Raw genomic sequence first — 20,806 nt, 5'->3', positions numbered from 1 at the left:
ACCATCTTTTATTCATTACACGTATAAAAATATGGAGCCTGTACATTTTATTCGATGGTACAAAAATTTATTTTCCGATGAAATAAATAACGTTACTTTGAACAATAGTTTCGTAGAATAGATCTTCGTTTAAAAGAGTGCTTATCGTAGTCAATATAACAATAATAATACGTAACACATGCTTAAGCTTTCTAGATAACTTTGCACATCTGCACTAATAGTACCTATTTTTACGTCGGTGCATCAACCGATTGATAAGACTGCTTTATGGGATTGGCTCTTCTTCTCATGGTTCCTAAAATATTTAACATTTCCGAAACAGCTGGCGGTGCACTTTCCGCTTCCTGTCGTCTTCTTCTCTCCTCCTCTCTCTGTTTCTATAAAAAATCATTTCATTAAAGAAATCTTATCCCCAATAAAAAATACCTTTCCGTGAAAACACAACTCACATCTGTCTGTTTGAGCGTGAAGCGTCCTCCTTTTATCTGATTAATGATATCATCGATAACTAAAAGAAAATTAAATCACAAAATTAGTCATTTGACACTTGACACGTTTTTCTCAAGGACCAGCGAAGTCCAGAACGCAAATTACCTGGTTGTTGAACAACCGTCGGTGTTTTCTTCGTGATTCCAAGCATGTTCTCCATGTCGGCCACGGCGTTGCATTCCAAATTCAATTTTTCTTTCGTCAGCAATTTGATGGACGATTGACCACAGTTGTTGAACGTCGGTGGCGGCGGGGGTGGAGGCAAAGGAGGCGGTGGTGGCCTAGAAAGTTTCTCCTCCAGCTCGCTGATCTTCGCCTTCAAGCTCTGAACCACTCCTTGCAGACTTTCCACAGATTTTTCCGCCCTTTCTGCCCTCTGCATCGCAACCTCTAACTCCGACTCAGCTAGCTTCAATTTCTCCTCAACTATTTCGAATTCTACGTTCGACTCTTTCTCCTCGAGTTTCTCTTCTAGCATTTGTATGTGGGAGGCATGGTTCTGCTGCTCCTCCTCCAACAGTCTCTTCAGAGATTCCACCTCTTGGAGGACCGTTAGTAGTCTTCCATTAGGGTCATCACCAATTTCAGCCATCAGCAGCGCGCTTTGATGAGCCAACACATTCCTCTCCTTTTGCACCTGTCAAGTACACGTAAAGTATTACTTAATTTTAATTCTCAGTTAGGATAAACGATGAACCTACCCTTTCTGCTTCGATTTTCATAATTTTCGCATTTTCTTTTTCGCGATCGCACTGCGTCTTCAACGCCTGCACCTCTTCAGCAACCATCTTCGTAACCCTCTCCATGTTTTCTTTGTGCACCTTCATCTCGTTCACTTTCTCTTCATCTGTAATGAAAAATTCATTAGAGAACGGGTGAGCTTCTATTAATTAATATTTAAAGGGAAACTGCAAAGAATTCTTTAATTACACTTTTGTCTGAGAGTCTTTTCTTCCTCCAATTGCGTCGTCAAATGCATCACCTGCTCCTGCGCCTCGAATTCTTGAAGCCGAGCGGAATGTAGCTCCGTCTGAAGCCTGGCTATCTCTTTACTGAGTTCTGGAAGATTACGTACTTTCATAAATAATCTCTATGATCTACAGAGAAACCATAAAGTACAAGTCTCATTTACCTTTCACTGATTCTCGCAACTGGTCGAGATCTTCGAAATTGGAATCAACTTCGTCGGATAACTCGAAATCTAAGGCTCCATCGGGATTATTTTGCATGGACTTCTGTGCGATGATCTGGGATCTTCTCTTCAGCTCGCGATTTTGTCTGTACCACTGGAAATAATTTTAGTTCGTCAGTAAATCAGAACTTAGGACAAGGAAACATTCTATTTTTCTGTAATTTACCTGCGAAGCTTGTTGCATGGCCTTGTGCATCGCACCTGTCTCCACATCGTACTGATGTTTCAGTTGTTCGTATTCCTTGCATACTGCCTCAGAAACTGGGAAAAGGGACAGATGATTAATTAAGAAATGATCATGAAGAAATATCTTACTAATTTACCTGTTCGTAGTTTCTGTAGCTTTTGCTCTTTCTCCTGAATCTGAGACTGCAGAGAGCTATTTTGCATCTGCAGCTGTTGAAACTTCTTCTCCAAGTCGGCATGTTCTTTATTCGCTGCGATTCAGAAAGAAGAAATTTAATTATACACGCGACGATCCCCCAGCGATATTTTCCTCCTATCAATTTGTAATCCTGTCGCGTATGCTCGCTGACTAATAAAACGTCACAGAGGTCGTTTTGCATGCAGGAGTGAATCACGACCGAATAATGGTTAAGTTGCATTACAGATGATTGGCCGTGAACTATAATCACGCATCAGCCACTTCCCTTTCTCCGCGTATCTTCGTCAACGCCTGTCTCTTACTTTACGTAAGTCTATCGCGGACACCTTCAATTCTTATAATAACTACTCAATAGATTTATCTACTCAATGTAGAGTATGCTCTGAGAGTAGATATAAAAATTTAAAAAAAATCTTCCAATGTTGTTGAATGTAGAACGATATCTCGAATTTGTGGAATTAGGTCGTCTCACTGTCAGAAATAATCTCTATAAATTCTCCGGAACAATCGTATTTTTCAGTCGCGTAATCCTACTCGTTTCCAAACGCCCACACTATTCCTAGAACGAAACCAATTGTAAAAACCATCGAATATCAACTTGACCAAAGCGTGACTGAAAATTTCTGGAAAAGCGTCTATCGCGTTCCACGTTCATCGTCCCTCTCGCAGACCCGTTTAATCGAATTAATGCCCGACGCCGACGTAGGAAGAAGCCGTGTTTCGTCACTTCTTTAATGAGTACTAATGGAATCATAATAAGGTAATAACAACTTTGCCCACGGCCGTCTACAAACGCTGATCAACCCACGAAACTCATTGCGAATCATTAATTACCGGTCTCGCTCTTCTGCAGCAACAGCTTCCGCCTCTTTTCAGACTCCTCGTACTTGCTCTTCCACTTGTTCTCGATGCTGTTGCTGCGATTCAGCCGCGTGAACCCGTGGTCGTTCGTTTTACAGTTGCCGATGGTCGAGTTGGTTAATTTCTCCTCGGTGTTCCGCACCTCGATGCTCGAGGACGACAAATTCCTCGAGCGAAGCTGGACGGAAGCGTCGAGCTTCTCGAAGGACGCTCTCTGAGCGGCCACCGACACGCCCCTGGACAGCTTTTCGAAGGATCCTCTGCGTGGCGGGGAACATCTCTCCTGGGCCTTAAACACGTTCGATATCCTCGGCACAGGTATATGCGAGTGAATTACGCTCGAGGATGTCCTCGGCGGCTCCGTATTCAGGACGATGCTCAGCTCCGACTTGTTCATGTCGACCCTCTGTGAACAAGCAAACGTTTGCTTTCGTGAGGATCATGGTTCTGTGGATGGCGATTGCAAGTGAAACAGTTTCTATTACTTATAACTCCTGAAAGTCTTAAGTTTTGCAAATTTTTTGCAAAACTTTCGACATTCAATAGGTCTTCAGAACTGGGTAATATACTTCAATATCTTAGAAGCAATTGCGATATATAGATAGTTTTATTTGAGCCGTATTATTAACATAAAGTACCTATTAAAGAAAGTTTAAAAAATAGAAACTGTTTTTCAAGACTTTCAAGGGTTTTAGGCTTCGAATCCTTTTGAAGTTGCGATTGAAAATTTCATCACTAGTCTCGACTGTCCAGTAGACCACTTCGCCCACCATCGCGTCTTCTAGGGGGTCTAGAACGCTACGCCTATTTTAGATATGGAATTTCGCGGTCTTTTTGCCGGTTTCCGCGTCTCCTAGAAGCTCTGCTCCCTCGCGTATGGAGCAATGAGCGTAGACGGTACGACTTCTATATTTAACCAAGAAAGGGTATTCCTATTGAAGTGTACTCGAACGGTAGAGGGTTAATAACATCGGCGTTTCCTAAAAATAATCGTATCGGTCTCACCCCCTGCGGCCCAGTCGCCGGTAGAAATAGCCACGCTGTCAAAACTCGTATTCGTGACTAATCTCGATTCCAGGGATCGTGGAACACTAAACACTGAGCAGGAGATAACGTGTGTTCTAAGCACACGCGATCTTAACGGGAAATGATAAACTGTTACGTCGACTCACTAGTCACGTTATCGATAACGAAGTCTACAGTTTCTACTTGGAATTGTAACAAACATCGTCCAGAAGACAGGCCAAATGTCGCTATTCAAAACACTTCTGCAATATCGATCGACAGCTGAAATCGATCGCTCATCAACAGCCGCTCCTCGAATTTTAAACGTCCCCGCCGCGGGTCTTGCGTCATTCTTCAATTGTTCTCCATCGTTACGATTGGCATTGCTGCCCATCGAACAGATGCCATCCCCAGACACTGTAAAAGCGATTTCCGGAGTGCTGCTGTGTTTACACAGTCACACGATCGCTCCTGGAAGCGAAAAGAGCCCCTAGATCAGTGCTCATAGCGAGTCTCTACGCGTGTTCCCTTCGTGGGAGTCAACGAGTTCTCCCGCAAACGTTTCGAAGCTAATTCGTTGGAATGCGTGCGTCACGGTTCCCATGAATGATGGCTAACGGGGCCATAGACGACGTCATTCTGGAAAGTCTGACGTTTCGGCCACCTTCGCGATAGGCTGTTGGATAAGGGCCAGCTTAATGACTGTGGAGGCCTTCCATTTGGCAAGATTGTCGACAATGCTTGCTTCGAAGCCGAATATTGATCTTAATTGTGGGGTGACTCATGAATTTTGGTTCCCTCAGTTATGCGTGGCACATTATTCGTATCGAAACTGGAAAAAGTGAACGCTCATGGAAGCTGAAGATCCACGAAGTACTCCTTACTAAAGACTTCCTATAGCCTTCATTTGTAGATTAGTGGACTTCCCTTTCGAGGAGGGGTTTATCTGGTTCCTGTGGCAAAACCACTGCGGAACTGAGATCGTACCACCGCCTGCGGGAATACCGTGGATACCAGGGTCGTTTTTACCGGCGTCCAACTATTTTTAATTCACGCTCGGCGTCGCGTAAATCCCTCCGACGATGGACGCGTTCAGGAAGAGCGAAATGATAATTTCGAACGTGCCGTGTGACGCGAGGCGAGGCCGCGGGTCGACGGTCACGTAGATCGTTGCACTTTTCCATCGAGCCCTCTTACCACTTGCGATTCAGTCGATCACCTTGTTGCTATCGTTTCACCATTTACGTTACTCGACTCGAGAACGACGAGGCCTTCCTCGTCGAGGAGGAACGATCTCCTCTCGCGACGACCCAGGAAGAGTCATTTTGCTTCGGGGCCATAGTCGGTCAAGAAAACGAACGGCCCCGTGCGTATTTCTACGTTCAGAGGAATCACGTGCTGGATTGCCCCCGCGGAAAGTCTATCAAATCCTTTCACTTTTACTGTTTCGCTCTGGCGGATGTCGAACGCTGTCAAAAGCAGCTGCAACGTTGTCCAACGCGATTTCCCGCATTCCTTTTTTCTACCTCGCTGCTACTATTAGTATCGCGGTCGACGTTCACGAGGAAAATACGAAGAGAAAGTAAATCGTGAATAAAATTTGAAAAATAGTCGAGTGGTAGCTCGGAAACAGTAACTTACGATTCTTGGTCTCAAGTACCAACACCGATGATGAACCAAATTCGCAATGTTAAACCCAAGAGATCACTGCATCGTAAGAACAAATACTGCACAAGGTGCTTCACTAGGCAAGAGATGGGAGACGTTCAAACGAAAGGTCGATCGAAGGAATGAAAGGCTCACCGAGAGGAGGAAAGAAGGTGCGCGTTCTCCGACGTTCGCGCGCATACTGCTCGCCTGACCGTAATGTCACGTTATCTCAGGAGGTCCCAGACGCGACACGAAAGAGGCCGGGAGTGCGTGCCCTTCCTTTAATGAAAGCCGTCGGTGTGTGCGCGCCTGTGGACGCAAGGTTTCCTTTCCTCATTGTCAGCAAAAAATCGCCGCGCACCCGCTCTTTCTTTTGTTTACGCGCGATTTCGAAAGAGACGTGGTTGCCAAGGTGCCAATTAATTCTTTTACAGACGATCCTCATTTTTTTCTTTTAATTACCCCGGGCAATTTCGAAGGGGGCTTTGTCTTCCATTGATGGGCCGTAAAAGAATCCTCTATGGACTGAGTTTTCTTACACGGTGATGCGATAATTGCTGCTGGTTGAAAAGAATAAAAACTCTATAATTCTATAGCCATAAAAGAAATACTATTATTTAGATCGCTAAGCTCCTTTATTAAACATTAACTAAAGAGGATTGGCTCAGTTGAAACAGAAATTCGTAATGCTAGCGAACCTTGCCTGTTCCTAAGGTTTCAACAAAGGACAACTGTCTTTCGATACTCCTATTGTATCGTTCAGACAACTGAAGAACGTACTCCAGTGCAATTGGTCATTTCTCAAGTGACACTGTTCTCTTTTATAACACGCTATCACTGGATCTATCAGCCGTAAGAGACACTCGAGAGTATGTATCGCTGGCTTCAACGAAACCGTGCATATGCCCACGGTCGAAACTTTCCATGGGTGAACGTGTAACATTTGGCTGTGGTAGTCATCAACGCATAACGTTGCCTAATCGAAAAAATCATCGGGTAACACGTTCGCCGCGATCTACCTGTTATCAACGTTGACAAATACGAGCTGTGTGTTTAAAGCATTCTCAAATGCAAAATAAGCAAACCTGGCTTCGTCCTCGACAGACATGGTAATGAATATTAATGGAGAAATTTTGAAAGGGAACCTTTCTACGAGAATATGATACGAAAGGAGAAATTACAATCTTCTTGATCCTTAAATCTATTGTATTGTACTCGAATGCTACGCACCAGTTGCCACCGCGCCTATAAGGTGGGTCAGTGATTGCACTCTCTTTGAGGATCGATGGCGATCTCAATTCCCCCGATCCAATTGTTTCTTTCTTTCCACCGCAGCTGCGTACACGTTCGCGAATAAAAACTGAGCAAACGTAGATACGTCTCGTTCATACATGCATGGAAACTTGAGTCATGATTTCTGAATAATCGGCGAAGCCAGTCTTTGTCCTCTGTTCGGTTGCTACGGAAGCACGTTGACGCCTTTGCGGTTCGCACGAACCGTGGATATACAGAGAATGTACATATGTACACAGTAGATTCGTTCTGCGAGGTCAGACCTATATTTTTTTCGTCACTTGACGATAACAATTTCTGTGAAACGATACATGTACTTTTTTTGGGGGAACCCCTCTGTATGCCACACTTCTGACAGAAATTCTCTGTATTTAAAAGTTATATTTAAGTGATACTATAAGTTACATTGTACGCGTTTCCTGTACCTAAACTGTTAAACGGCGATCGGCAGCTAGCTTTCCATTCCTCCTTGCAGGCTTATTGATCGCTAACTGCGCAGCGAAGATCTACTGCGCAGGAACGTCGCGATTCAAAATCCAGCTTTCTCCTTGGCATACACTGGTATCAATATTTTTACGAGAAGCAAATATTTTTTCTCCCGAAAGTCACATGTTATGCTATATCAGTGTTAATTAATATTGTCTTCTAAGTCCTCGTCTTGAAGTATAATCACTGATAAGGAACTTTCTCACTCTTAGTAATATGCGGTCCAGTTTATGTGGATGTGCAGTAAATCATAGTTTTTATGAACGTAAGAAGATTATTACTCGAATCAAAGGTGCACTTATCACGAGGTTTTCTGTGGGGATTTGCACGGGAATCGCGAAGAAACGGGCATCTGCTCGAGCGCGTGGTTCAAACTCCCGTCGAGTGGCATCATTAAACAGCTTTATTGTCTAGAATTATTCCCCTACTCTCATCATAACTAAAGAGTCCGTGAGTCACGTTCATTAAGTATGTAACGGGTGGCGGTAGGGTTCGCGGAAACTGGAAATAAGATAAAGGAGCAGGATTTAAGATTTCGCCCGTAGAGGATTCGATTACACGACCGAGTCTCCTCCGGTTTCGCTCGTCTTCGATTTTTTCTCTCGTTAAATCTACGAGAACTATTTTTCCCCTTGCGTGGACCTTCGTTTGGTATTTTATGAGCCTAATCGATACATATTTCAGTCGTAAACTGGCAAAGGTTCGAATCGTTTCATTTCTCCGTGTTTTATTCTTAAATTGGTATGTGAGATAGCAGGGGAAATTTCGAGGAAACAAAACTTGAGTTGTGGCCAACGAATGTTAAACAGATCTTAAGTCAAGTTCGTCGAGAAATTATACTCCCGACGGATCTCGTTAAGCAAATCAGATGCAGAGTGACGATTCGTTATTTATAGGTCAAGCGCATGGCATTGGTAAGCCTGATTTTAAAACAAGCCGCTTTAGATAAAAATTCTGTAACATAAAAAATGAATCGTTAATTAGTTATAAAAATCTATCTAATATGCGTGTAATTTGTTTACTTTAAATATTGAATATATTTTGATAAAGGTTGTGCAGTTTTGTTAATTCGGGTGATTAATAGACCTGACTTTCTTGACGAAGTTACTAATTAAATATTCATTAATGTATATATACATAGATATTTTGAATCATTTGTGTGACAAAAAAAATAAAGAATGATTAGGAATTTAGGAAATCTTGTTATCGAATTCTGAACACTTTAACATTGAAATATTTTTGCTTTCCTAATGTCAAAAGCTTATCGAACTGCCTTGAGCTTGGATTTCGTTGATACACTTAAACACAGAGATTTAAATCAGAGATATCAGAGAAACATGTTACGCAACCATCTTAAAAAGCGCGTATCATTTGGTTCCACCGGCAGTTGCCCAGCCTGCTTCTCGATAGCGTTTATCACTATAAATGCAATGAGAACAATCTGCTATTTCTGTCATTAAGCTGTGATAAAGAGAAGAAGCCTGTATTGTCTTCTTACAGAAATTATTTAGAAAACACCAAGTTATATTTTAATGACGATACTGTGTACTGAATAGAGTTAGCGTAAATTACGAGCTTAAAAAAACAATCGATACAATACATCGTTTTTATACGAATGTCGTCGATATGAAGTGAAAGGAACGAAGAAATCGTGTTGCAAATATAAATAAGAGCATTAAAGTAAACGAAAGTAATAATAAAGTGATCCAATCTTGATGTTCTGCTGGACTGACAATCATGACGCGACTAAGAGGCAGAGCCTCTTTAATGATAATCGTAATGATCAGTTTTACTTTGTTGGTTGTTATTTATCATATTCTGAGTAATGAGGTCGAGAACATCTCGTCCAATAAACTAAATCCGCGACTGAAGATTGAGGAAGTCTATCCACTAAGCGATCTCACAGAGAATCCACGTAGCATGGCCAAGAAACAGAGAATAGAAGCTCATATATTGGAAAAGTTGAGGAGTGGCGGAGGAGGAAAGTTGTTCAATGACCTCAATTATGATAGATTGGATTCAGACAATACTCCTCTGTTCAAGGGTCATAAAATTGTGCATCTTGATTTAAAAGGTGCTCCTCCTAAACCAACTTATTATAAGTACCTGCTACGTTTGCTCAAGAAATTAGGTGCCACTGGTATACTTATAGAATACGAGGATATGTTTCCCTTTGAAGGAAAGATTCAGAATATCAGTGCTGGTAACTGCTACACGAGGAGAGACATTGACAACATTCAAGAGATCGCTAATGAAAATAAGCTCATTGTCATACCTTTAATACAAACATTTGGTCACATGGAGTTTGTTCTTAAATTAGATCAATACAAAGACTATCGAGAAGTGCCACGATATCCTCAAGTTCTGTGTCCCACTTACAATAAGACTCTACCACTAATTTTTGAAATGATAGATCAAATTGTGGAGGCACACCCCAATGTGAAGCACTTGCACATAGGAGCAGATGAAGTGTATCAAATAGGAGAATGTTCTAGGTGTTTGGATATAATGGTTAAAAGGCAATGGGGTAAAAAGCAGTTGTTCTTGGATCATGTTTCTAAAGTTACAAGATACATTAAGGATAAATATCCAGAGCTCACAATTCTCATGTGGGATGATGAATTTAGAGAAATTACCTCACAGGAAATAGTAGACAGAGGTTTGAATTTAATGGTAGAACCAGTTATCTGGAAATATACTACTGATCCAGGAGCTTCATTAACAGACCAATTGTGGGAAAACTATGCAGCAGTATGGAAGGATGTCTGGGTTGCTACAGCTTTCAAGGGTGCCACTGCACCGGATAGATACTACACAGATGTTTCCTATCACATGGATAATCATCAGCACTGGCTAGAGATTATTAGTAAATACTCTGCTCAGATCAGATTCAAGGGTGTTATCTTAACAGGATGGCAAAGATATGACCACTTTAGTGTGCTTTGCGAGCTCTTACCCTCTGCTATTCCATCGCTTGCTATGAACTTAGCCATTTTACAAGCACCAGATTTAAGCAGATTTCCAGTAGATGTGCCTAGCTCTGTAAAGCAAACACTACAATGCGAGGGTATGATTTCCTTGAGTATTCCGGAACCTCAGTATGGATGGACCAAATGTAGTTACCAAGGTATAGCAATCTATGCTGCTATGCTACGACTATTTTCATTGACTATAGAAGTCAATAGAATGGAGCAAGATAACACGTTCAAAGGATGGTTGAAACCATATAATATAAAGTATTCTTTCTCGAGTCCTAGTCATGTGGAGAGAGCAGTTGCTGAATTGGACAGGTATAAAATGGAGATAACATATATTGAGAAAGAAATGCGAACTGCTATGGAAGAGATATATGATAATTACACTATACAAGAATGGGTGGAAACTTACATCACTCCTTTGAATGAGAAATTTACTCAATTGTGGGAAGCTAAAGAAAAAGTATTAGAGAAAAACGTATGGCCAAGGAGACCACTAAGAAAACCTGAATTATAGTAAGATAAGCGTTAACATTGAGAAGCAAATAGCTACTACAACGCGTAATAAGAGACTGAAGACCATATTAGAATAAATAAACGGCATACCGAGATATTTAGAACCCGTGTTTTTTAAAAGGACGAGTAATCGATGGCGTATAAAGATCTATTGAAGCTATAATTTTGCACCTGGTACGTTTAATGTATAGAAACTCTATAATCTCTATTCGAAACGGGTAATCAAAATCTATCGACTACACCGTCCGTAAATTAGTCGCATTTGAGTTATTTTAAACAATGAGCAATTTTTTAAATCGTTTATGTTCAAACTAAAGCAATTGGACGCTCGTAAACACGTAGAATAAGTTTTCTAATTAGCACTTCTGGAAAATTTCAAGTTTGTATATATCGATACTGAGCACTTCTCGTTCCACGAAGTGTTAATTTTAAAATTGATTTTAAAGTTAGTTTACTATAATGACGCATCGTTTAGAAAATTCTATATTGTCTTACGAATTTATATTTCTCTATTTCTTAAGGAAGGGAAATGCCAATTAACTTATTTGCTATTTATTAACACTTTTACCTTTTGATGCTTCCAATCCGTATTGTTCCAGAAGGACGCACAGATTTTACCCATTTTCTTTTGTTAAATGTTCACACTTCCTGTCGTTAAATGCATTTTATGTTTGTACGTTTGTTACGTTTTCGTATATATAACATTTGCATGAATAGTGCCATTAACAATTAGATGTAGAAGTTCGTCTGCGATTCTTGTGATTCGTTCACTTCGAGCAGAAAAATTGATTCGTTGTACCGTTAAGTTTTATTCAATATTTTACGATACTTAATATCGACACAATATTTCGTTCCTCCCTACGACCTCATAATGAAATAATCTTTACCGACTAATTCATTTCCACGAGCATTTCTAATATCGTCAAAGTTTAACACGAGTTCATAGCATGTAGTCGATCTAAGATCCTCTGTATGTACATTATTACATGTATCATATGGCTATTATTGTAAAAGTATTTTTAACGTTGTTACGTCGATCCGTATTAACAATTATTACCGCAAGTAGCGAGAATTCTATCAATAAATAAATCTGTTTTTAAATCTATTGCGAAGACACTGCTGATTTATTGCATTGGCCCCTCAAAGTATATAAGTGAACTTTCAGGTAACGATCTGAGATAAGAAAAAATATTCTTTTGAACATTTTACATATGTACATCTCTAACATTTGGAAATTCATAATTATCGTTTTGGAGCATATCTCTGAGCGTGAAAATAATTGTGTCGTAGAGATTCAGCGATCCACCGCGACAATTCTCACTGCAAGACGCACACACTTGATTTAGAAGAGGGTAAATGGGGGTAAAGATGAATCTGAGTTTGCTTCTTGGTAGGAATTCGTTTCACCACTTTGTGGACCGTGCTCATATCGACCGTGTCGCCGATTTCCGCGACGATTATAGGTTTGTGAAAGTCTTGATCGGTTTTCGTTAATCGAACCCCCAGAATTTGAGCTGCTAGCGACACCATGCATAGAGATACCTGTAATCAAAGTGTGTCTTCAGGATACTAATAGGAAAAAAATTTAATTAACGAAAGGGTAGAGTCTTTACCGCCTCGCCAGTTCTTGCAGACACATTATGACAGGGAAACCCATTTTCCGCGGCGAATTTGTGACTTCGATCCCTTTTAACCGATCTCTGATGCTCCATGTCGCATTTATTTCCAACCACTGCCATCAGTGGTGTCTCTTCATGACTGCTATTCAGTCTTCTGATTTTATCTATCCATTCATCCAGCACGTCGAAGCTGAAACTGTTCGTGACGTCGTAGACTAACAGAATGATCTGAAAAGGGGTATTCTCGTGAGAAGATGCTTCTTTTATGTATGATCATGCTTTTTCTTCTTACGTGAGCGCCAAAAATATATTTGTCCAGCATACTGCCATGAAGAGCGAGACCACCGACGTCCCACAGATGTATGTTCACGTTTTTGTAACAACCCACGCTGATGTTCTTCAGGAAGAAGTCGATTCCAGATGTCGGGGTGTACTGTCTTGAAAATTCGTTGTTGCAGAACTTCTGGGCGATGCTCGTCTAAACAGGGATTCTTGAATTTCAGTTATCGAGGATCGTTGCTCGATCAGTGGGTCTCCTACCGCCTTTTAATTCGAGGAGCAAGTTTGCTTGCGTACGAAATGCTACGTGTCTCTTTGAGTCAGTAAAAAGGATAGGAATTTCAGACGTATTTGAGAAAGTTACCCAAGTTTCCCTTCAATCCGTTCATTACTAGTTTAAAAGTAAAACTATAGTACAGGATAGCTACGTCGATCGAAATTTGCGTGTTACGTTCCTTCCCTAATTAATAGTGCAAGCTGTAATTACTTAATGCGACCTAAGAAGCGGCTGCGTTATTAATTAAAGAGGTAAAGGCTCTTCATGAGAGGAAGTAATAGCAGATATGAGACATCTTCTATCACAAACATGCAATCTTGTATATAGAACATTAAAGAAACTATAATAACAAACATTTTATTATCTGTAGAACACCCCAAATAATAGATGCTCTAAATATTCTCCAAGTTAACAAAACTCTAAGAAATCCCTCCAAAAAATAAAATAAATTTCAACACATCACCCAGTAGTCCTCATTGCCTATAGAAAAGCGTATCTAAAATAATTGCACTGACCACTACGCACGAAAGAAACAAATCGATACGTTGCTTGGTGCCCTGAAGCTCAGTCACGCTGAACTCGCAACAAACATTCAATCAATTTCGACGTTGAAGCTTCGATACTCTCCGAAAATACTTAGTTAATAGAAAAACAATATTTGTCCCTCGATGAAAGCACAGAAAATTAAGAAGAAGAAGAAAACGTTCGCGATTGTAGCACTTTCGTCGAGACACTTGGAAACTCACTTTGCCGGATGCAGAATCACCGACGAGGACGATTTTCAGCCTCTTGGCGACCAGGTCCTCCTCGATATCGGACATTGGGGAAGATCGGGAAGGGAAAGGGCTAGAGGAAGAAGCTCGTCGAGGAAAGTTTCGGGAGTCATGCGAAAAGTTGTGGCTGCCACGACGGTTCTGCGTCGACTATAATGCAACATATAAACGAAGGGTCTGGCATGTGGCTGGAGAGAATGAAATCGAGCGAATCGACCGACCGGGCCGTGGCCAGTGCGACGTCGTCGTCGTCTACTCGCTTGCATGAATAAATTAGCGAATAATCGATAGCGCCTGCCGACACTATTGTGCGTGGCTGTCTTATCGATATTGCTCTTGGAAAACTTTCCCTCGATGGATTGACGGGGTGGTGAATTATAGTCTCACGCTTCTTCGTGCGAAGGAATTTGTGCAATAACTCTGAGACCCTTCAATTTTAAATTGTACATTCGAACGATTGTCTGACAGTGTATAATAGATTGGATTAGCCGCATATGTACATCTTCAAAAGTAGTGTAAAAAAATATACATCTCATTCCTTAACGTAGTAATAGAATCTGGTCGTAGTTGCCACGGTTCGGTACCTGGAACAGTGATTCATTCACAAACACTGTATTTCATATTATACAATTTTTAGATTGACGATAGACTTGACTATTCGAAGATAAACTCATTACCTAGTTAATGTCTTTATTCATCCCAGTAATTCATCAACCATATGGAAATCCGTGTGCATCCCTCGCAGCGTATGTACAAATATTTATTAAAAAAATATTCTTAATTGAAGATTAGATCCTTGTAATTTGCTAGGAGGTAGTAGTTAGACACCCTGCAGCAGGTTGTCGTCCGAACAACCGTCAGTCTGTCGGCACGCTCGAAATTCGCTTTGACTATCTCGTAGTACCTTCCATCACTGGAACACATTAAACTGACCGTGGTACGTGATATTGTATCCTTTCCCTGGAACTTACCTCAGCCCTAAGCATCGTAACTTGATGCATTTCACTCGAAGTATATCGATAGCTTTCTGACTCTTGTCTGAAAATCGAAGATTCTCTGGATCCCAGCGCAGCTCCAGTCGCTCTAGGTTCGGGACGTTGTTCGCGATTCCATCCATCAACTGGTCCACGTGAATATTCACGCCCAATCTCTCTGGGGTTCCCATCACGAGAATTCTACGAAAATAGATTTCCAAAATTGTAGAAGTCATTTAGTATCGCTCTATCAGAAATGTGTCTTGTTCGAAAAAGCCTTATCGATCGACGAATCTTACTTGGCGTTGGTTAATATCGGCAATACGCTCTGCCACAACTGATCAGTGATATGAGGCATGCCTGACAACGCGAGACCCCACAATTGGTGGCCATATCTTGAAAGAAATTTGTGCAGAGCGTCGTCGGTCAGATTATCGGAACTGTCCAGATCCAGGGCGATCAGATTTCTAGGATTACCGAGCTCAGCCCAGGCCTTCAGCACGCTGTCATTAAAACCATTTAGCTGGCCTGCGCTGAGGAATCGGAGTCCTGGAATTCTGGTCAGCATGTCGATCAGACATTCCGTAGATAAATCTGTCGCAGTGACGTCCAGCTCCTGGAGGCTCGACTTTTCCCATTCTACTTGCATCACATATTCGCTCTGCAGATCTATAAAAAATTCAAAATGTAGATTTCAAGCTATCAAAGTTAAAGAAGCTGGAATAATTATGTTGCGGTGTATTTGGCTACTTGTTCCCTGCATGAGGAGGCACTTGAGCCTTCTGCTTCTCTGAAACAGTGTCTTCATCGTGGAGCCGACAACCTTGGAGCAGAAATTTACGGCCAAGCATTCGAGTTGGATGCAGTTCGAGGAAAATGCATCAATATGCGAGTCGTCCACGAAATTGATCCCGTATAAATTGATCACCCTCAAATTGGGAGTCGCTGATTTCAGTTTATGCACGTTTATGACCTCGTAGATTTCTTCTTCCTCTTCCTCCACTTTTTCGTACGTTCCTAGACCACCAAATATGTACAATTAAGCTTAATCAAATGGTTGAAGGATTTTATTAGTTATTACAGTAATTACCTATCAAATGAAGGATCTCCAAGCCATTGATGAAGTTGTAAATTTTCCTCATGAAACCTTCCATGAAAATTACCTCAGACAGACAAATGCACATGTATTTCAGTTTCGTAGGAAAGGCCTGCATCTCTGAGAAGTCGTGCAGCTGCATGGCAGTCGAGAAATCGAGGAGCATGTGAGTCAAGTTAGGGCACTTGTTCGCTAGTTCATGGAGGACGGTGTGGGTGATGAGTTCGATGGGCAGCTCGATGTACCTCAACGATGCACCGAAACGCGTGCTGCGGCATACACAAATATCCGTCATTATACAATATTTTTTAACATATACAGGGTGTTCCAGGTTTAAAACATAGATCGTTGTGACAAAGAATTTGGAACTCCCTGTACATGCTACATAATCCCAGTGTTTACAAGTGATCTTGGCAAGTAGAACACTTTGGCCACGTATTTCGGGAATGAACGTTATCTGCCAACACATTCTGCACTTTTTTCGTCTGTGGAAGTGTCATCTACCTGATCAAATGTAGCAAATTGTCCAATGAGTTGACGTGCAGTCCGCTGATTTCTGGTCTCAGGGATACGTGGGACCACAGACGCGTGTCGTAGGCGATTTGCCGCCACCTTTTGCACACACGTGCCATGCTGCATATTTCACGGTGGGAGAGGTAGCTGAAGACGTTCAAGATCACCTTGTCTGGAAGCTTCTCTATGGTCTAGAAAAACGAAAAGTCGTTGAAAAATTAACTCTGTCCTTCTGCAGCTCGAGTTCCAAAATAATGGCGAGTTCTCTGGGTTCTTTCTGAGCACTAATCACTTACTGTGCCAGCGAAACGACTTTTAACTACACCGCCCTCGGAAACGAACATCTGAGACGTTTCCACGGCGATTTGGCCCCAGACATCGACACCCCCGAGATCCATCTTGCTGTTTTTTCAAAACACTTAACACGATCGACGATTTATCCAAAGAGAGATGACAGAATGGGTGCAGGGTCGGTTCGACTGCTATTTTCGATCGGATTTCAAGATCCTCGGGATCAACTCGCGTGGCGGAACTCGCGTCTCGACTTGGTGTTCGCAAATCAAACTTTCCACCATAAAGGGGAACGTGATTTGCCACCGAATCGAAGGGGAAGGAGAAAAGTATCGTTCACGATGGACGCGGATGGTGAAAATCGCGGCGCACGTCGGAATTCGGGGAACCCAGAAGTTCTACGTCTTCACGGGATTTCTAATCGGATCGCGCTTGCGCGACGTCCTAAATATAAGACTTGGAAGACCCGTCTGCGCTTTAATTTTAAACTCGTTACCTGCAGCCAAGGTGCATTTCCTTGTGTTTCCCGTGAAACGTCAAATTCCCAATGAAGTTTATGAAACATTAGCAAGGTTCGATTCTTTCTCTGAGAAATCAATTACTAGGGAATAAAATGAAAACAATGACGAAAATTGTTGGGACGTTCGATTTATTTGAAGATTAGTGGGTGGTTACAAGCTTCAAGAGATGCTGAAATTAGCAAGATCGATTGATTCTTTGGAAATAGGTACAAGACATTTTTTTGTAGAATTATTTAAACTGATTTCATTGGTTCTTTTACGGATTAGGGATTTTCTAAAAATCTGCCAAAGCTCCTTGGCTCATTTGAGACTTGGAACTTATCCGACACGAGACCGACGATGAGAGAAATTCATGCACGTGATAATCGGGCGAGAATATATGTACATATATACAATATGATAAGAAATAATCAATCACCTGAAAAAGAGAACTCATTCTTCTTTTAACAAACAATATAATTATTGGGATTGATGCTTGAAGATATCGAGACGTCGAGTGTTTTAATTAAATAGCAAGATGGATTAAAGCTAAATAATAAACTTCTAGCTTAATCATCCTGTTGATTCATTTTCCACTAAATGACATTTTTATTTTTCACCTCAGCCCTCAGCAGTTGAGATATTGTATAAGAAATCACGTGTCGTATATTTTCCATCACAGGAATCGATGATACGTGTAGTTAGTAGGTTTCCTTAATTATCAACTGGATCTCGCATTATCTAGAATTTTTTATGATACTGGCAACATTGTTACGCAATGCAGGAACACCTCTTTTAACGTTATGCTATCTTCCACTTGGTGGTAATCAATTGTGTTTAATGATGCAATTATTTTTCACCGAGAGATTTTTTTCAGAATTGGAAAAAGTAGAAATTGTTTATCCACTGTCCTGTATTAATCAAATAGTTACCACATTTGATACAATTTTGCGGACATTGGTACCGACATCCTCCCTTGATATAGCGCTCGTGGCATGCTCTACGTTCAACTGGTGCCAGGTGCTCATCGCAATAAATCAAATCCTTTGATCCAGAGAGAATCCTTTCAGTCTAACACTGTTACTATGTTACAGCACAAGATCACAACAATCAGCGTTCATTCTTCATTCCCGCATATTACCGAATCAAGAGAGACGTTATGGTGAAATAAATCTAGAACCAATTAGTCAGAAAGCTGCCAGTTGACTGGGCCATACTAGGATACACTTCAAACGGCGTCTGTGGCATAATTAGTTATAAATAAATACAAGCAACCAGTCAGACGGGCAAGCAGAGACAAGAATAGGTAGATCCCATGACTATACCCTAGCGACACGATCAAGAAAAGAAGACTTGTCTTTTTCTTGATATCATTATTCTTTAATTTATCACCCCTTTCAATTTGGCGCAAATGTTATCCCTTCCTCATGGAAAACAGCGAGAACAGCTTTCCATAAGACTAGGTAAAGATAAGAGTAATCTTTGTACGATTACTTTACCGTGTTACATCGCTTTACAACTTCCACGTTGTCTTCGTCGAAGGTGTTTAGCTGTTGCAGGGCCGCCTCCACGCTCAAGACGTTCCAATTCGACATTCTTCGTAGGTCCATGATGAGGATATCGCGATGGATCGAGAAGGGATTCAAACATCAGATTAGAGCTTGGAAGTTAGAGAACACTTTATCCTTTTGCAGACCATACAATAGGAAAGATCACACACTGACATCACTTTAAGTGGAAATTATTTGAACTTTAAATGAGTTAAAGATACACTTTCACAAAGTTAGTTACAATCTTGATGTAGTTGAGATACGTAATAACACTCTAGAGACAAATGATCGTGCGACAAGTATTCACGCAAAGATTTATGCTTTCCACGGTGGAATACGAGTTATGGTGTAACGAGGAGCCCGAGATTGCGTACGTTTCTTGCTCTTTTATTTCTGAGAGTGATTCAACTCTAGAGATGAACGGAAGTGCTGGTCCTCCTACCAACTTTTGGAATTGACGTGCCGATGCTCTGATTACGTAATCCTTCACGAAGCATGACTTTTCCCCGTGAATAGGCTTTTTCAATACTTTTTGCCAACTTGCTCGAAATATATGCAACCCTCGATGCTCCCCAAAAATCGACCTACTCGGTCATCGTGATGTTCTTATGCTATGCTTCTGCTCCTGGTTCGGAGGTAAAAAATGTAACTAAAATAATCTTAACTTTCTGTCGTTCCTTAAAATAGACTCGCTGGAGTGCTCCTCCCCGCAAGGATGCACAGCCAACAGAGAGCCGTTACGTTTTCTTGCGGGACTTTTCGAAATTTCTAAAATAAAAGGAACGTTCGATCGTGTTTAATATTAGTGCAGTGATAAAGTCGGTGACAAAGGTTGCGCAATTGGATTCATGAGAAATGGAGTCTAATTTTTTATTAAGAGAATTAATTTGAGTATTAGGAAGACTTTTAATTATTAACAATATTCTTGAGAATTTGACAATTTTTAATCGATTCGGTTTAGTAAAAACTAATTCTTGAGAAGTGTTCAAAACTGAATGTGGTTTCTTAAAAGAAGTTTTAAAGAAACATTTTTAATTGCCCTGAAAGTCGATAAATTTTACAAAGTAAAATGTAAGATGACATTTTATGCAATTTTACTTTCCTACGATCATTCATAAAAATTTTACGACCGAGAAGCATCTTGCAGGCACGACAGTTGTTGAATATCCTTTTGATTACAGGCCAAATAGGTACCATTTGGCTGAGCGCCATTAGCAATTTGATTAATTAAGGCCACACATAATGTAGGTACAGCGACAGCGGCTTTCCAAAAACCTACTCGACGTAAATCTACTCTACACATATTGTTTACAATCTGACTTATCTCAACTTGTTAAACATTTTCTTTGCTCAAATAGAATTTGAAACGAAACATTTAAGATTCTTGTACCACATGTCATCGAGATGAAATTTTACAGCCATTAATCGAACCCTTTTCATTGATATTATTTTTTTAAAGGCATTGCAAAAAATGTGTATGTAATTTATATAAGATAACATATGTGCATCATATTTACGAGTTATCATTAAAGATGGCGTTACAAGTTTTGTATTACCTACTGTAGGTACACAAATCTGGAAAAAAATGTGTAAATATATTCGTTCAATGAAAATAGCTTTTTTTAACGGATATTACAACGGATGCTAACAATAGTCTAGTGTAAAGAAGAAGTAATGTGACAGTTAATCAATCTCTATTAATAATTATTTATATTTTATGAATGCATTGGTAAACGTTCGACCGGATGGAAATATCGGTTTCCATTTAATCTGTCTTCTATACATGGCACCACAATCGCAATATATTATCATCAGACTTCATTGTTTCCGCTCTTTGTTTAGACTTTTTACTAAACTTATCAGCCGCAAAATAACAGCTCTAATGCTTAGTGATTGTTATCTAAGCAAAAGTGTGCGCTAATCGATCTTCAAAATGGCGCTGGGGAAAACGGTATGTATTTCGCAACCGTGACTGCAACAAAGTTACCAACAACGATGAGAAAAATCTTGCTGCCGAACTGAAGTAGGAAGAAAACATAAATCGCGAAGAGTATTACGCGTAAAAATTCAATCCTGAAATCT

The 20,806-nt window shown here is 40.7% G+C and overlaps 4 protein-coding genes and 1 long non-coding RNA gene across 9 annotated transcripts; 1 reads left to right on the top strand and 4 right to left on the bottom strand.

The window, feature by feature from the left end:
- Positions 1-30: 30 nt before the first annotated feature.
- Positions 31-5,795, bottom strand: LOC143185838 (uncharacterized). 2 transcript variants are annotated; one of them, XM_076389113.1, is made up of 10 exons: positions 5,736-5,795; positions 2,901-3,333; positions 2,005-2,118; positions 1,848-1,942; positions 1,622-1,775; positions 1,420-1,548; positions 1,191-1,336; positions 595-1,126; positions 450-508; positions 31-377 (listed from the first exon to the last, which is right to left on the bottom strand). In XM_076389113.1, exons 1-10 carry the CDS (start codon positions 5,778-5,780, stop codon positions 231-233), a joined length of 1,854 nt encoding a protein of 617 aa, XP_076245228.1. In that variant the 5' UTR covers positions 5,781-5,795; the 3' UTR covers positions 31-230. The 2 variants fall into 2 exon arrangements, with proteins under 2 accessions (XP_076245228.1, XP_076245229.1); XM_076389114.1 differs by having other exon boundaries at positions 31-371.
- A 16-nt stretch (positions 5,796-5,811) lies between these two features.
- On the bottom strand, positions 5,812-7,284 carry LOC143185840 (uncharacterized). Its single transcript, XR_013002962.1, has 2 exons — positions 6,813-7,284; positions 5,812-6,139 (listed from the first exon to the last, which is right to left on the bottom strand). It is a non-coding gene; the product is annotated as an uncharacterized LOC143185840 (long non-coding RNA).
- Positions 7,285-8,884: 1,600 nt separating this feature from the next.
- On the top strand, positions 8,885-11,964 carry LOC143185440 (hexosaminidase D). Its single transcript, XM_076388440.1, has one exon. It carries the CDS (start codon positions 9,099-9,101, stop codon positions 10,851-10,853), a length of 1,755 nt encoding a protein of 584 aa, XP_076244555.1. The 5' UTR covers positions 8,885-9,098; the 3' UTR covers positions 10,854-11,964.
- Positions 11,389-14,079, bottom strand: LOC143185443 (ras-related protein Rab-28). The gene is made up of 4 exons (XM_076388445.1): positions 13,774-14,079; positions 12,764-12,949; positions 12,466-12,699; positions 11,389-12,394 (listed from the first exon to the last, which is right to left on the bottom strand). The coding sequence occupies exons 1-4, from the start codon at positions 13,846-13,848 to the stop codon at positions 12,170-12,172; spliced, it is 720 nt and encodes a 239-aa protein (XP_076244560.1). The 5' UTR covers positions 13,849-14,079; the 3' UTR covers positions 11,389-12,169.
- A 150-nt stretch (positions 14,080-14,229) lies between these two features.
- Positions 14,230-18,909, bottom strand: Fipoq (F-box/LRR-repeat protein FipoQ). Of its 4 annotated transcripts, none has more exons than XM_076388444.1 (8): positions 18,674-18,909; positions 16,375-16,574; positions 15,865-16,139; positions 15,525-15,791; positions 15,074-15,443; positions 14,772-14,975; positions 14,478-14,713; positions 14,230-14,384 (listed from the first exon to the last, which is right to left on the bottom strand). In XM_076388444.1, the coding sequence occupies exons 1-7, from the start codon at positions 18,782-18,784 to the stop codon at positions 14,578-14,580; spliced, it is 1,563 nt and encodes a 520-aa protein (XP_076244559.1). In that variant the 5' UTR covers positions 18,785-18,909; the 3' UTR covers positions 14,230-14,384; positions 14,478-14,577. The 4 variants fall into 4 exon arrangements, with proteins under 4 accessions (XP_076244559.1, XP_076244557.1, XP_076244556.1 ...); XM_076388442.1 differs by lacking the exon at positions 18,674-18,909 and adding an exon at positions 18,107-18,369 and having other exon boundaries at positions 14,478-14,728; XM_076388441.1 differs by lacking the exon at positions 18,674-18,909 and adding an exon at positions 16,680-17,077 and having other exon boundaries at positions 14,478-14,728.
- Positions 18,910-20,806: the final 1,897 nt, after the last annotated feature.

The sequence above is a fragment of the Calliopsis andreniformis genome, chromosome 12 (genome assembly GCF_051401765.1).
Source record: "Calliopsis andreniformis isolate RMS-2024a chromosome 12, iyCalAndr_principal, whole genome shotgun sequence".
NCBI lineage: Eukaryota > Metazoa > Arthropoda > Insecta > Hymenoptera > Andrenidae > Calliopsis > Calliopsis andreniformis.
Note: the sequence above shows the minus strand (reverse complement) of the source record. Positions and strands in the feature narration are given on the sequence as shown.

Bases quoted from the DNA above. Each gene is read 5' to 3' on its own strand.
- LOC143185443 (XM_076388445.1), bottom strand. From the start codon at position 13,848: ATGTCCGATATCGAGGAGGACCTGGTCGCCAAGAGGCTGAAAATCGTC. The intron at 12,950-13,773 runs GTGAGTTTCCAA...ATCCCTGTTTAG, and splicing joins GTGATTCTGCATCCGGCAAA to ACGAGCATCGCCCAGAAGTT. The intron at 12,395-12,465 runs GTAAAGACTCTA...CTTTGATTACAG, and splicing joins CTGCAAGAACTGGCGAGGCG to GTATCTCTATGCATGGTGTC.
- Fipoq (XM_076388441.1), bottom strand. From the start codon at position 16,781: ATGGATCTCGGGGGTGTCGATGTCTGGGGCCAAATCGCCGTGGAAACG. The intron at 15,444-15,524 runs GTAGCCAAATAC...AATTTTTTATAG, and splicing joins CCTCCTCATGCAGGGAACAA to ATCTGCAGAGCGAATATGTG. The intron at 14,976-15,073 runs GTAAGATTCGTC...CTATTTTCGTAG, and splicing joins CCGATATTAACCAACGCCAA to AATTCTCGTGATGGGAACCC.
- LOC143185838 (XM_076389113.1), bottom strand. From the start codon at position 5,780: ATGCGCGCGAACGTCGGAGAACGCGCACCTTCTTTCCTCCTCTCG. The intron at 3,334-5,735 runs GTGAGCCTTTCA...GCTTGTTCACAG, and splicing joins CACCTTCTTTCCTCCTCTCG to AGGGTCGACATGAACAAGTC. The intron at 378-449 runs GTGAGTTGTGTT...GATTTTTTATAG, and splicing joins TCACGCTCAAACAGACAGAT to AAACAGAGAGAGGAGGAGAG.
- LOC143185440 (XM_076388440.1), top strand. From the start codon at position 9,099: ATGACGCGACTAAGAGGCAGAGCCTCTTTAATGATAATCGTAATGATC.